This window comes from Alosa alosa, chromosome 17, assembly GCF_017589495.1.
Source record: "Alosa alosa isolate M-15738 ecotype Scorff River chromosome 17, AALO_Geno_1.1, whole genome shotgun sequence".
Taxonomy (NCBI): domain Eukaryota; kingdom Metazoa; phylum Chordata; class Actinopteri; order Clupeiformes; family Clupeidae; genus Alosa; species Alosa alosa.
The window spans coordinates 6,938,826-6,953,475 of NC_063205.1; the positions used below are offsets into that span (position 1 = coordinate 6,938,826).

Below are 14,650 nucleotides of genomic sequence, written 5' to 3' on the forward strand. Positions count from 1 at the left end.
ATGCAACAACCTTGAGAGCCGTTCAGCTGATTTAGGACCAGGTCCAAATTGGATTAACAGGGGAGGTACTGGGCAAACAACTCTCACTTCCTTATCCTTCCCCTGGTCATCCAACCACAGCCCTCTGTCCAGCTCCTGAGCAGGAGGCTCTCTCCTTGTGCAAGTGTAGGATATTAGGAGCTGTTGGCTCCCCAGCGGCTCCTATCCGCTTTGGCACAAGTAGCTTAGCTGCCCATTTGGACTAGCATTCCTGAATCCTCCCAAGGCCAAAGTTTCTATGCTACATTACATTACATTACATTACATTACATTACGTTACATTACATTACATTACATTACGTTACATTACGTAACATTATGTTACATTACATTACATTACATTGCATTTGGCTGGCACATTTTTAACCAAAGCATAAACAGTTTAAGTTTTAAAGCAATTCTCTCAACAATTTTAGGACAATTTAAAAACGGTAGAGAACAGTAAGAATTAGTGCATCAGTGAGTGCTGTTTTTAAACAGTTGAGTGTCAGTTCAAGACAGGTGGTAAGTGCTAGGATCAGCAAGACTTGTTGTAAGTAGTACTATGAGAGGAAATGTTCTCTTTTTTTTTTTTTTTTTTTTTTTTTTTTTATTTGCAAACATCATTGACATTACAGAAAATGCAACACTACGACATGCACATGAATACTACATACGACAAACAGACGTACATTACATAAACACATACTGTAACTTAACAAGACATCACATTGACTTGGCTTCCACAAACATAACACAACATAACATTAATAACAGAAAGGCTAAGGATGATTTGCGTCCAGGATGATTACAGATATGATTATCAGGGATGAAATTGATGACCGGAATGAAAAGAAGGGGGATGGGGGGGGGATGGTAGCTCTAAGAGTGTGAATGAGGTGGTGTTGGGATGGGGGTGGGGATGGGGGTGAGGGGTAGTGAGTATGTGAGGATGTATGTGTGTGTGTGTGTGTGTGTGTGTGTGTGCGCATATGTATAAGGCTGGTTTGCTGTTGGGCCAGGAGGAGAGAAGCTGGAACATAGAGAGGGAGAGAGGGAGGGTTTCAGGAGAGGAGTTGTAATTATTCTATTAATGATAAGTATAATAATAGGAATAACTGATTGCCTGGTTGATTGCCTGACTGATTGCCAACCTGGGCACCCATTAATGGCTACAGTTCCACCCAGCCCCTGCAGTTATACTGCGCACGAGCTGACAGAGGGAGGGACCTGCGTGCCACCCATCGCCTCAGGCCCCCCAGCATATGCACACATCCCCCACTACCACGACCAACCACACCTCCCCCAGACCTTCACCCAACACGCCACTCTTGGACCTAAATATGTACAGTATGTGAATGGCTAGGTTGAGGGGTCTATCTAGAATGTAGCATTAAAGAAGTGGGCATGCATGGTGAATATCTGTCAGGATTTCCCCATGCACACCACACTTACCCTGTGTAAGATGTATGCCTCAACAATGTGTGCATTAAAATAAGTGAGGCATGCAGATAGACACCTGATGAGGCATCTACCTGCACTCCACTCTTACCCTAGCCTGTTTTGTAGTTTTTGTTTATGTATGTCACCTAACATGTAGTGCGATTAAAAGAGAGTAAAAGCGTGCTGTGTGCTTCCAGGACAAAGGCGTGTGCATGAGCGTATGAGGAGGGTGCACACCGGGGCCCAGGGCCAATAGATAACCCACAGGACCCAACCAATGCCAAAACCACACAGCGACCAGCCAGGACCCGAAGTCTCCCAAGCCATCCAATGGGGCCCCGGCAGAATAACGATGGGAGAGGCAGAGAAAAGAGTGAAATTAGTAAAGTTATCAGAGAATGTAAATAAAAGGGGAGGGAAAGAAGGGGATGCTATTTATATTACTACTACTACTACTAATAATAATAATAATAATAATAATAATAATAATAATAACAATAATAGTTCCAGCTACCCTCCCTGCCTAGTGTTCGATGATATGTGTATCTGTTGATGAAGTGTGTTATGATCGTGTGGAGATGGAACTCAGGCAAAGAGGGTCAGGACTGTAAGTAGGTGATAAAGGGGTACCAAGGAGAGGTTGTATCCTGAGTATTGATTAAGTTTGTAGTTGATAGGTTTTCTAATGATATATAGTCTGTTAACAAGTTTTTCCAATGAGTGATGTGAGCTTTTTTCTTAGATTTCCAGTTCATGAGGATTGTTTTTTTTCTTGGCGATAGTCAGCTACCAGTAGTGTTTTTTATTGCCGGAGTTGCTTAAATTGACTGTGGATGTATCACCAAGTATGCATAAGGAAGGGGATGCTGGGATGTGACAGCCAAAGATGGAAGAGAGAGATTTTGTGACACTCACCCAGAAGTGGTTGATTGGAGTGCAATGCCAAACCGCATGAAAGTATGTATCTGGGTTATTTTGTGTGCAGTGAGTGCAAAGATCCGAGCCAAACCCCATTTTTGCCAATTTATGTGCAGTGAAGTGGAATCTGTGAAGAACCTTGTATTGTATTAGTTGTAGATTACTATTCTTTGTCATGAGGTAGATGTTTTTGCACATTTTGGTCCAGAAGTCGCACCGGGAGTAATTGATAAGTCTGATTCCCATTTGTGATATGGCAGGCCAATTGTTTTTTCTGAACAAGATATAATTTTGTAAATTTGGGAGAGTATTTTTTTTGGGAGAGGGAATATTAAGCAGCTCTGAGATTGGTGGGGAATGTCAAGGTTAGCTGTCTGGATGTTAATTTTCCCTAGGATAGATGATTTAATTTGCAGGTATTGTAAGAAGTGTTTACTCGATGCAGTGCTTCTGGACCAAACAGGAAAATGAGGCCAGATTATTGTCTTGAAGAATGTGTTGAAGGTGAGTGATGCCCTTTCCCATCCATGTGTGAAAGTTAAGTGTTTTTTATTGACGGTGAAATCTGGGTTATTCCAAATCGGGGTGCGAATTGATGGTGCTATAGGTGAATCAGTGATGTGGTAGAATCTCCACCAGGCTGTCAGAGTAGCTGAAATTGTTGGGGCTTTGAAGGATGGATGTTTTTTGACCGACTGACTGCAGAAAGGGAGATCTGAGATTTTAATTTCTTTACAGATTGTTTGTTCTAGGTCTAACCAGGTGTTGTCTGAGGGGGTGGGGTGTAGCCATTTGTGGATGAAGTGGAGCTGGTTGGCCAGGGCATAGTGCTGGAAGTGTGGGGCCTCTAGTCCTCCCATTGCTTTTGGTTTTTGGAGAGTGGCGAGTTTGATCCTTGGGGTCTTATCTTTCCAGTAGAATTTAGTGATTAATGAATCGAGAGACTTAAACCAGAGGGTGGTGGGCTGGGTTGGAATCATAGAGAATAGATAGTTTATTTTGGGCAGTATTGTCATTTTGATTACTGAGATTCTGCCCAGAGGAAATGTTCTCTAAAGAGCTGGGTCTTCAGGAGTTTTTTGAAAATGGAGAGGGATGTCCCTGCCCTTGTAGGAACTGGCAGTGTGTTCCACCAACGAGAAATAACAGATGAGAAAAGTTTAGATTGGCCTGAGTGTACCACAAATGCTACAAATAGTACACTTTGAGTTCAAATGCAGCCCGTATGAGCTAATACCAAGAGAGCTCAATCAGAGCAGCTTTGGCACTGAGACATTCCCTCTTATTACGAATAAGAAGACAGTAGGGCCAAACAAGTATTTTCTGTAGAATATGCTTTGGAGGGCCTTGGAAGTGGACCTACCCTATGTGTTGTTGTCAGTTGTCACCCTTAATATGGCGATAACACTGGTGCCATGACAACTGTGGATCATGCAGCACTGGGTTCGTCTGACTAATGTAAGCAGATGACACTGAGCTGTGTGCTCGTTGTGCTTGTTTGTTTGTTTTCTTTCGCATGTCTTCTTTCTCCTCTTGTGCTCTCCATCTGCTCCCGTTGCTGAAGACACTGACGATACTGGACTCTGTCTTTCATTAGCAAAGGAATTTGTTTGTGAGCCACAAATGATTTAAAGAGTCTGAGCAGTGTGTGTGTGTGTGTGTGTGTGTGTGTGTGTGTGTGTGTGTGTGTGTCAACATTTACTCACTCCCACACACTCCCACTGGAGTGCATCTGTGTGTGCACGTGTCTTCCACTGTTGAAGACTGTTTCGTTCCTTGAGACATCAGCCTTTCTCTATAGCACAGGCACAATGGTAGCCTACAGTGTGAAACAGAAGATAGACAGGAGGACAGGTTAGATGTCATACCCACATAGAACTGATTTACAAGGGCTGAGTAGATGTTCGCTGTTGTTGTCTCCTCTCCTTTTTCTCTTCTTTGTCTTTCCAGTCTTTTATCTCCAATCCTGGCCCGTCCTTTACCTCTGAAAGCAGGACAATTAGGAAGCTCTGAAAAGTGTCAGGCTGACAAAGCTAGCCATTGTTTACAGCGATATGACAGTGTGAGAGGGGCCTCCAGATGGAGGCGGACAACCTCCCACACACGCACGCACACACACACACGCACACACACACACACACACACAGCGCACACACACACACACACACACAGACACACACACACACACACACACACACACCCACACACACACACACACACACACACACACACACATGCTTGTGCACACACGCACACACACACACACACGGAGACACACACACACACACACACATGCTTGCGCACGCACGCACGCACACACACACACACACACATGCACAGGAGGGAAAAGAGGTGCCATTTGGAATCCAGCTGCACCATGGGAGACTTAAATGTGTGGCACCCTACCCTATGAGTCAAAGTAAACAATACATGTCCTAGTACTATAAACCATCAAAACACTTCAGCGTGAAACACAGGACAGTTCTAATTTTCATCGCCCCTCACTCTCCCTCATCAAAAAATGACTAGATTAGCGAGATGCTAATCGCCGGAGGCCCTGATCTCTCCCCTCCTGCGCATCATGACACCCGCGCTGGCCTGCCGTGATTCGCCGAGCATGACGATGTGTTTTCTGCCTCCTCACATGAGGAGTGCACCTGGGTCACATGACAAGACCGTGCCAAGAGATCATTGGGCAGCGCGGTGCCCAGGCCCTCGTCGAGTGACAAGCGCTTCCTCGGCTTGAGGCAGAGGATACGCCCCTCCGGGTGATGTCATGAGATCTGTCCGTCAGAATCTGGGCCAAAGGGATTATAGGTTAGGGGGGATTTGAAAGCCTGTCATCAAAGATAGTGTTGGGAGGAGAAAAAATGATATTGAAATTCTTCATTTCAGGCTTCGGCTGCCTGATGGTTAACTGGACTACGTCTGCAGATTTTCAAACCACAGAGAGAAGCACCTGTTTTATGCATTTGGACAGTAGAAATGTCATAGTGGCGTTTAGGGCATGCAAAATGTCAATTTACTGGATGTCTTCATGTTTGCATGAGAAACAAAAAAAGTTTGTCAACAGTTCAAGGAAGAGTGCTGCCCTTTCGTGTGTGTGTGTGTGTGTGTGTGTGTGTGTGTGTGTGTGTGTGTGTTTCTGTGCATATTCCCACCAACTCTCTTCTGTCCACGCTCATCCTGTTTGTCTCTAATGAGGCTCACTAAACAAAAACAAAAGCGTCTAGAGGTCTTTGTAGCAGCTGTTTGTACATGTGCCTGTGTGTGTGTGTGTGTGTGTGTGTGTGTGTGTGTGTGTGTGTGTCTGTGTGTGTGTGTGTGTGTGTGTGTGTGTGTGTGTGTGTGTGTGTGTGTGTGTGTGTGTGTGTGTGTGTGTACCCACTTATGGGTGTTATCACAAAAATATTCTGTAGAAATGTTCAGTCACCAGGTGTATTTGCTTTTAATGTGAGGACACTCACCCCTATTTCCATGACGACAAATTTTGGTCAACATCTGTGTCATTACTTGTGTGTATTACATGTGTATTGCAGTTCGATTCATAGTAGGTGCCACATAGATGACAAAAACCTGACCAAGTGTGTTATGTCCAGCAGTGGGCAGTACTATTGAGGTGTACATGAATGCTAGATTAAGGACACTGTATGTGTGTTTTCACAGCTTTCATGCCTCAATAGGAATAGTTACATGACACCGCTGGCATTTGGTGGCTGGGATGTGCAGGGCCCTGGACCCTTTGGGCTGTGTGTTGGCTTTATGTTTGTTTTATGTTGATGATGGCTTACACTTAGTGTCCCTGAGCATGCCCCAATCCAGCCTGAGATGTGTGCATGTACTGGGGGGGATTAAGACAATCCAGCCACGACGGGGATCAACGCTGTCTCTGTTCCAGGCGTCTCCTTGGAGACTAGCGGGTCGTAAGCGGGTGGAGTGGCCGAGCTCAAAGTGGGTCACCCACACATACACATACACACACACACACACACACATTCTCACTCTCACCCACACTATACACACACACACTCTCTCTCTCACCACTTACACACACACACACACACACACAGACACACACACACACACTGTCTCTCTCACACACATGCACTCTCTCTCTCTCTCTCTCACACACCACTCACACACACACATTTGCATGAGCACTCACACACTCCCACTGGCCACTGTCCGTGCTCATGCCTGTTGAAACACGTAAACACACATGCACAACTCTCTCTTCTTCTCTCTTTCTCTCTCTTTCACACACCTCATCGTTATACACACACACACACACACACACACATGCACACATTTCTGCAGTGATGTATAATTCTCAATCCTGGCCAGTGCAGTCTAACAACTCCCCCATGACCTCCCCCTAGCAGATTGAGGGAGTGGTGCCTCTGGATGGGGGAGGGTGCAGTGGTGTTGTGGTGTTGTGGATGGGTGGATTGATCAATAGGGTGTGGCAGCAGAAGTGGAGGGGGCAGGTGTCAGCGGAGCTGGAGGCCTTTCCTGCACAAGTTTCCCTTTTACAGAAGAGACTAGAGTCCATTAAAGGCAGCAGGATTAGACAGAGGTGCCAGCAGGAGGCAATTAATTCTCCTTTGTGTGTGTGTGTGTGTGTGTGTGTGTGTGTGTCTTTGTGTGTGTGCGTGCATGTGTTTGTATGTGCGCACATACCTACGTGTGTGTGTGTGTGTGTGTGTGTGTGTGTGTGTTTATGATCTTATTACTTCAACAGTAATGCACTGAGCTGATCATGAAGTAGTGGTAAAGCAACATTGAACATTGACACTAATGTATAGTAAGAGGAGAAAACGTCCATGGTGAGGGGGGAATAGGGCAGCAGTTCAGCGGGTCATGGCCACCGACCTCCTCAGGTCTGTCTCTATAGCAATGACCTTTCATTCCATTCATGATCATCCCTATCTCTGCCAACCATCACGGTGCTACATCTAGTTGTATCATCGAATTACGTATTTGTATGTGACTGGCTTGGCTACTGGTTGATGTTCTAAACACATTTAGAACTGCTCATAGTTGTTTGGGTTGTTGTTGTTGTTGTGTGTGTGTGTGTGTGTGTGTGTGTGTGTCTGAGTTGATTGGTTAGGTGAATATTGAGTGTTTGTAGCTGATATAGAGGTCATCTGATGGTAGGATTTTCTGGTGTTTGTGTTTGTGTGAGTGTGTGTGTGTGTGTGTGTGTGTGGTGTGTATGCATGTATGAGGATGTTATTCCGGTGTTTACCTCTGTGTCCTAATGATGAGCTTGTCGTGCTCGCTTCACTGTCAAACAGTTAGGATTTGATGTATGTCTATTTTAATGAATATGTGTGCCTGTTTGTGGTGTGGCTATATATTGAAACGTGTGATGTTTATACAGTATTTACTTATTTATGTATTTATACAGACTATTTATTCGCTGTGAAACAGAATGTTCAGGACAGAAACGCTGCTGCTGACTGAAGTCTGTATTCATCAAAACAAGCCTTTTTGGGACACGTTAGACCATTGCACCTTTGAAGAATCTTGCTCTCCCCCTGTTTCTCTCTTCTCTGTCTCTCTCTCTTCTCTCCTTCTCCCTCTCCTTCTGCCTTCTCTCTCTCTCTCTCCCTCCGCCATAGTATATATGATGGCAGCCGTCTGTGCTTCATCATGAGTTGTATCCCCTTTCGTCTGCCATAGAAGGCTCGGGCCTCTTGTTCGTGTTTACTGAGAGGCTTCAAAGGCCCTCGCTGGCTGCCTCTCCGCTCTTTTTCCACATTAGCTCTCCGTCTGAGGGCATAAAACCAAGCCGTAATGACCTTGTTACCATCGGCCGCCGCGTCCACCACGGCAACGCAGCGAACCCTGGCATGGTTAGAGAGAGCGGAGAACAGGGATAGGTGGGAGTGTGAGTGTGTGTGTGTGTGTGTGTGTGTGGGGGCTGGGGGGGAGAGGGGTATTTCTAATGCTTTCGAAATGTAGGGCTCATCAGTTAGTGTCGGGGAACAGAGCTGAAGAAGGTATGCTTGTTTTGTTTGAAAGAGAAACTGGAGGAGAGGGGAATGGAGATCGAATAAGGGAATGTTTTGAAAGGTCAGGCATGGAATGAGTCCAGGTTCAGGTGTGTTGAGTTGACTTTTGTCTTAAGGTTATATTTTAAGTTGATAAAACTTTTCTTCTTTATCTATCGTGTTGTTGTATTTCCCTCACAACCATGTGCACACACACACACACACACACACACACACACACACACACACACACACACACACAGATAAACACACACACCACACACACACACAGTGTGTGTGAGAGAGAGAGAGAGAGAGAGAGCGCCCTTGTGTGTGGGTGCTGTTGTGTCTAAGCTCTCCTATCTGTAGTCCTTAACCAACTGTAGTCTGTCTAGACCCGAGACCCCACTATTGTGCCTGCCTGCGGATCAGGTCCAGTATGGGGGATATAGGCTTAGCCCAAAAGCCACTAGGGATTAGAGAGCCGTTATCGACCTCTCAAAACAGACCCCCTACCATCCTACCATAACTACTGCTGCTCCATACACACATGAACACACACATACACATTTTGTACACATATTCCATACACATTATGGAATGTGCTCGATTGACATGATTAGTGTTTGAGAAACAAGAAGACAGTATGTGGTACTGTATGTTTATGAGACAATTTACTGTACATCTCAATGTGGAAGTGTGTCTGCATGAAAGTGTGTGTGTATGTGCTTGTTTGTTTGTTTCATAGTGACGCAGATCATATGTGTGAGCTGTGTGTGTGTGTGTGTGTGTGTAAGCACGCTCATCGCTCACACACAGCTGAGTCCTGGGAGAGGGAGAGAGAGTGCCAGCGACTGTGTTCTCTCATCCATGAGACAAGCGCTTAATCTGTGACCCACAAATTCAGGGACGATTATGGGATGGCCGGGCACAAAAGCAGCCCTCAGAATCACCACAGCGATCTGTGTCTTAGGCACACTACTTGTCCAGCAAACCTCATTTACTCGCAGCATAGCCCGCGGCCCAACCCATGTCTCAAATGCAGGAATGCCATTGGTTAGATCATAGTTGATGTTATAAACTGTATTCAAAGGTCGCGGTACCTTGGCTTACATTCTTGAACTTATCTGTAGAGTATCTATTTACAATATGCAAAGATATTTGTATGTGTTTATAGCATTTGAAGTGTCAAACCAAATCACGTTGTACAAACACTGATGCTTCGACTGCCAGGAATCTACTGATCTGTGTCAACTTCCTGCTAGTTTGGCCAACTACTGCAGCTGAATATGACCAAAGAAGACAACTTGTTTCAGGACAGAGAACCATAATATAATGTCACTGTACTGTGTATTTGATATAGGTTAAGTATACACAATGCATGCAACTTGAATCTAGCACTGTGTGTGTGTGTGTGCGATAGAGAGAGTGTGTGTGTGTGTGTCTCTGTGTGTGTCTCTGTATTTTTATAGTGGGAGAGAGGGAGAAAAAAAAACTTTCTTTGATCTTGTGTGAAGGCACCTTTCTAGTGGATCCCCACTGCTCAGGAACAGACAGTAAAATTCACCCAGCATCCATTTTGTTCGCACTCTCTTTCTCTCTCTCTCTGTGTATGTGTGCGTGTGTGTGTGTGTGTGTGTGTGTGTGTGTGTGTGTGTGTGTGTGTGTGTGTGTGTAGCCCATATCCCAAGCATAGACCATCATAAACTAAATAATGATAGGGGCATTGCAATTACTAACATGTACCCCATACTCCCAGTTTCTTGCAATGAATTGTGTTGCATGGCTTTATCCATAGCTCATTGTGTTACCATATTGGGTGACTTATCAACATGCTGATGTTCAACCCAGCCCAGGGCACCAGGGCTCTCCCGGAGTCTGGTGTGCTTCCCTGGTCGTCTGCTGGGCTGGGAGGATTGGTTGTGCTTTTAGCTCCTCTTCCTGGACAGCATGATCCTTTGTCTGGTCGGCCGGACAGCGTTTTGAGCAGCCCCAGCAGTGGGGGTCACGTGGACGAGATTTAATACCTTATTTAAGAGGATTCTGGACAGATGGCTTCTCTTTTGTTTTAGGATGCCCTTATTATCAGCCAACAGTGTCCAAGGGGAGCAATTGGGATGAGTGCTTGTGTTCCTCTATTTGATTTTTCATATCAGGTCTCCTTCATTCTCACATGTCAGAGCTGTTCAAGCGGTCATGAAATTCCATCTTCACATGGCAGCAATGTAGATAATCAAATCAATAATCAATGAAGTTCCAAACACAATATTCATCATGTACAACTTGCTATCTGTTAGGCCGGTTTTCCTGTCTTTGCCTTCCCTTCTGTCTCCTTAATAACTGTATCTAAACTTTCATCATATTTGCTGCAACTCTCACACTATGTCTTCTATCTCCTCTGATTGCATTCACTGTGTGTGTGTGTGTGTGAGAGGGTGAGAGAGAGAGAGAGAGAGAGAGAGAGAGAGAGAGAGAGAGAGTTTACGCGCGCGCACGCTGGCCGTTTGCGTCTGTTTGTGGGCGAGATACTAAATACGGGTAAAGGAATGAATCTGCCGCACGCGCTCCCCCGCTGAACCGACTCGTGCAGATTTTGTCTTTGTGAACGTGAACGCGGTGCCATACCCCTCTGGTTGTGCGAAAGACGGACCCACTCTGCGCTCGAGCCGCTGTCGCCTGAGAGCCACTAATCTAAGCAAAATCCTATCTGACAAGATCTTTACATCTTCACGGGAGATTGTGATTTACACAACAGTCGCAAGAGAGGGAGAAAGATTCGCAGTTTAGGAGTAAAGTATCCTTTAGAAGACATACGTGATGGATGGAATGAAGCCAGCCATGGAGAACAACGCTGAGGAGAACCAAGACGAGAACCAGGAAAGCAAAGGTACGGCGTGAAATCGTAACCTAATTAAAATGGTTCCGAATTATGCACTGTTTACAATACGGGTTTTGCCACGGTGCTTGAGATGGCTGCTTTCTCCACAACACAAAGGCAGTGTTTTTCTGCTTTGATGCGTTTGGGAATATTGGAATAACCAGCAGCAGCATTAATTGCATTGGTTATTGAAAGGCAATAGTATAAACAACAATGCAACAATGTAACCTGTATTAACGTTGAAACTCGCTGGACATTTGGGGATGTCGGTGTCCGTCTTTTTTCCCCAGTGAATACCAGTACCCTTGATATGACAACACCTCCGAACCCATGCGTTTGCAAGCGAAGCAATGTGGAGACCAGTTGATGGAACGTGGTCCGTTAGAACCTCTGTTATTGATATTTTGCTGAACGGGTCGACTCGCGGTTCCAGTGATCAGGTGTATGAAGAAGCACAGGTCTTAATGATGATGATGGCTTCTGCTGTCCAGTGCACCGTCGTCGTAAGTGGCTTTGTTGTTCGATGCAAGGTGTCGCATAAAAAAAAGAAAAGAAAAGAAAAACGGTGTTTACATTTTTAAGCGCTCCGCACCGCATGAGTAGGCTAGGCTGTGGTCGATCTCGGCTGTTTTGACGGCTCGTAAGGGATAAGAAATATGCGTGCGAATCGACACTTAAAGCTTTGGCTTGAGTATCAATACTAGATATTGATTGTAATCTGTATTTAATCACAGCGGCACACTTAGGTCTTTTTGTTCGTTCTCTCCGAAGACACCAGTGTATAATGAACATAGTGCGCCTATAGTGTGGTTTTTATTTATTTATAGGAGGATAATAAAGCAAAGGACTGGGATCTTTTTTTAGTACGTTGTGCCACTTAGTAGGTCATCCGTTAAAATTTCAAAAGGTGGGCATAAAATAGGCCTTCTGATTGGTGAGATGGAAATAGAAAACCACCGCTATTGTTTACTCTGAATTATTTATCGATTGTGTATCCTCTAGTGCATATTTGACAAGGGAATCATGGTCACCTTTGAGATTGGATGCAGCCTTCATCTCGAAAGGGTGGAGTCCCCCCTTTTTTCCCAGGCCATTCCCACCTTCAACCAGATGCTGATATCTCAACGACTTGCTAGTTAAATCTGATCCAAATATTACTCACACAATCACACCCACATCTGGACCCAAACACATCAACTTATTCCCCTTTTCAAATGATTTATTCTGATTGATTAGCCTGTGTGTGTGTGTGTGTTGTGTTTGTGCAACAAGGTTACGTGTGATATGTGTACATTTGACTGAGGAGGGTCTTCCTAAGCCCAGTATGATTAAATCCTTGACACACCCAAGACAAATAAGTGACCCAGCTGTTGGATGAATATTGCATAGCCACACAGGGAGATTAAATTAATACTTTAATAAGGTAACGGATGGCCCCCTTGTGTGGCACACATATCATTAATAACGGATGTGTACTGCGTTGCTGCTGGTGTGGGACTCTGGGTCATGGGTAAGTTGATGTCCTGCATGGTGCTCTGTCCCCACATCTCCGTCCTCTCACCCTTCTGGTGCCCCTCGGCGCCACAGATGGGAGGGAACAGCGTAAATAAGCACTCTGGGGTAGAGGGCAAGGAATCAGGGCCGCGTCCTCACCAGTGACCCACATCGGTGCGCTTTCATTGGCTTAGTCATCCACTTAATCATCGGGGCGTAATCTCACCTACTTTCTGATATTAACCCCATCCTCTGGTTTGATATGTATCCCCATATGTTTGAGGCGATCGCTGATCGACAACATCACTGATTACCTGGTTGCATCTTTGGTGCTCTGTCATATGGAATGACCTCCCTGGTCACTCCAGTCCCATTCACTTGGTTTGATTCTACCTTTCTCTTATGGAAAATATGTCGAAAATATGATGTGTTGGATTGGGATGCATTGGTCAAGGAAGGGCGGGCTACTGGAATGAGGTCATTTGGCATGTATTGAACATCCAGCCTGCAATTATGAATCCGCAGATGAATAAAGTTATGCATCAGTTCAGAGGAGTTGACCTATCACCTCTAGCTCCAAGTCGCTTGGGCAATCATAAGAGCAGGTTACTGATCCAGGCCAGAGAATAAATAACATGATTAACATGCTATATGAAAGGATATAATCCCAGATGTGGGATTGAATTTTTTTTTTTCTGATTACTGAGATAATCCCAGACCTGCTCACTCTCGATTGGATAGTTAGTGTGAGCTGCCCATGAGAAGACGAGGAGAGGTGTCCTATAAAAGAGGAGGATCATGGGTATTCCCCCGTGTGAAACAAGTGGCGGTTCGATACTGGGCTGGCAAGCAGTGGAAGGGAGAGACTTGGAAACCATCTCATGAAGCGCCAGTGGTGGTGGTGGATGAGATGGAGGACAGCGTCTCTCTATATCTCTCTTTTTCTCTCCTCACACATCTTCTCTTTCTTTTTTGCCAATTCCCGCTTTCAGCTCTACTCTAACTCTCAGACTTTCTGCATATCTTTATTTATCTCATTCTTGAACATTCTCCAATTTCTCTCCCTCTCTCTCTCTTTCTCTCCCTCTCTCTCTCGCTCTCTCTCTTTCTCTCCCTCTCTCTCTCTTTCTCTCCCTCTCTCTCTCTCGCTCTCTCTTTCTCTCCCTCTTTCTCTCTCGCTCTCTCTCTTTCTCTCCCTCTCTCTCTCTCGCTCTCTCTCTCTCTCACGCTCTCTTTCTTTCTCTCCCTCTCTCTCTCTTTCTCTCTCGCTCTCTCTCTTTCTCTCCCTCTCTCTCTCGCTCTCTCTTTCTCTCCCTCTCTCTCTCTTTCTCTCCCTCTCTCCTCTCTCTCTCCCTCTCTCCCTCTCTCTCTCTCTCTCTCCCTCTCTCTCTCTCTCTCTCTCTCATGCTCTCTGCCTGTCTTTCCCTTCATCTTTCCCTCTCCTACTCTCTCTGGCATGGTCACATGCATCCACCCTCCTCCTCCGTCTCCCTCTCTGCGGGATAGGGGAGGAGGAGGAGGGAGTCTTCTCTCTCTCCCTCTTCTCCTCTTCTCTTTCCCCTCTCCCTCTCTCGCTCGCCTTACTGCCTGGGTATGGAGCTCCTGTCTGGTTTACGGATTACATCAGCGGCATAGGTGGGGTGTGGTGGGGTGGTGGCTGTGCTTTCCTCTACATGCGCAACAAAGCAAAATCATAAATCATCATGCTTTTCTATTATTTTTCATTGTCAGTATCTTGTTGGCCGCAGCGGTAGTTCGTATTGTCGAGTAAAAAGTTCAGTGATGCATAAGTGTGGTCATCTCCATGGCAACTCCATGGCGATCATGGTGCATGGACATTACTGGCCCGACACCTCTCTGTGGCTCTGTCAAAACCATGTTCTCAGGTCTCATTTACAAACCT

The 14,650-nt window shown here is 45.5% G+C and overlaps 1 protein-coding gene across 4 annotated transcripts in view; it reads left to right on the plus strand.

The window, feature by feature from the left end:
- gpm6ba (glycoprotein M6Ba) overlaps positions 1-14,650 on the plus strand; it is a 36,102-nt gene that overhangs the window by 2,184 nt on the left and 19,268 nt on the right. For 2 of the 4 annotated variants that reach the window (XR_007196380.1, XM_048268675.1), the window contains exon 1: positions 10,879-11,262. The exons of 1 other annotated variant lie outside the window; for it this stretch is intronic. Coding sequence is in view for 2 of the 3 variants with exons in the window: in XM_048268675.1 (XP_048124632.1) it covers positions 11,193-11,262 (70 nt within the window). In the remaining variant the exon portion in view is untranslated. Of the gene's footprint in view, positions 1-10,877; positions 11,263-14,650 lie in introns of those variants that run through there. One more of the 4 variants, XM_048268676.1, reaches the window with a different exon arrangement.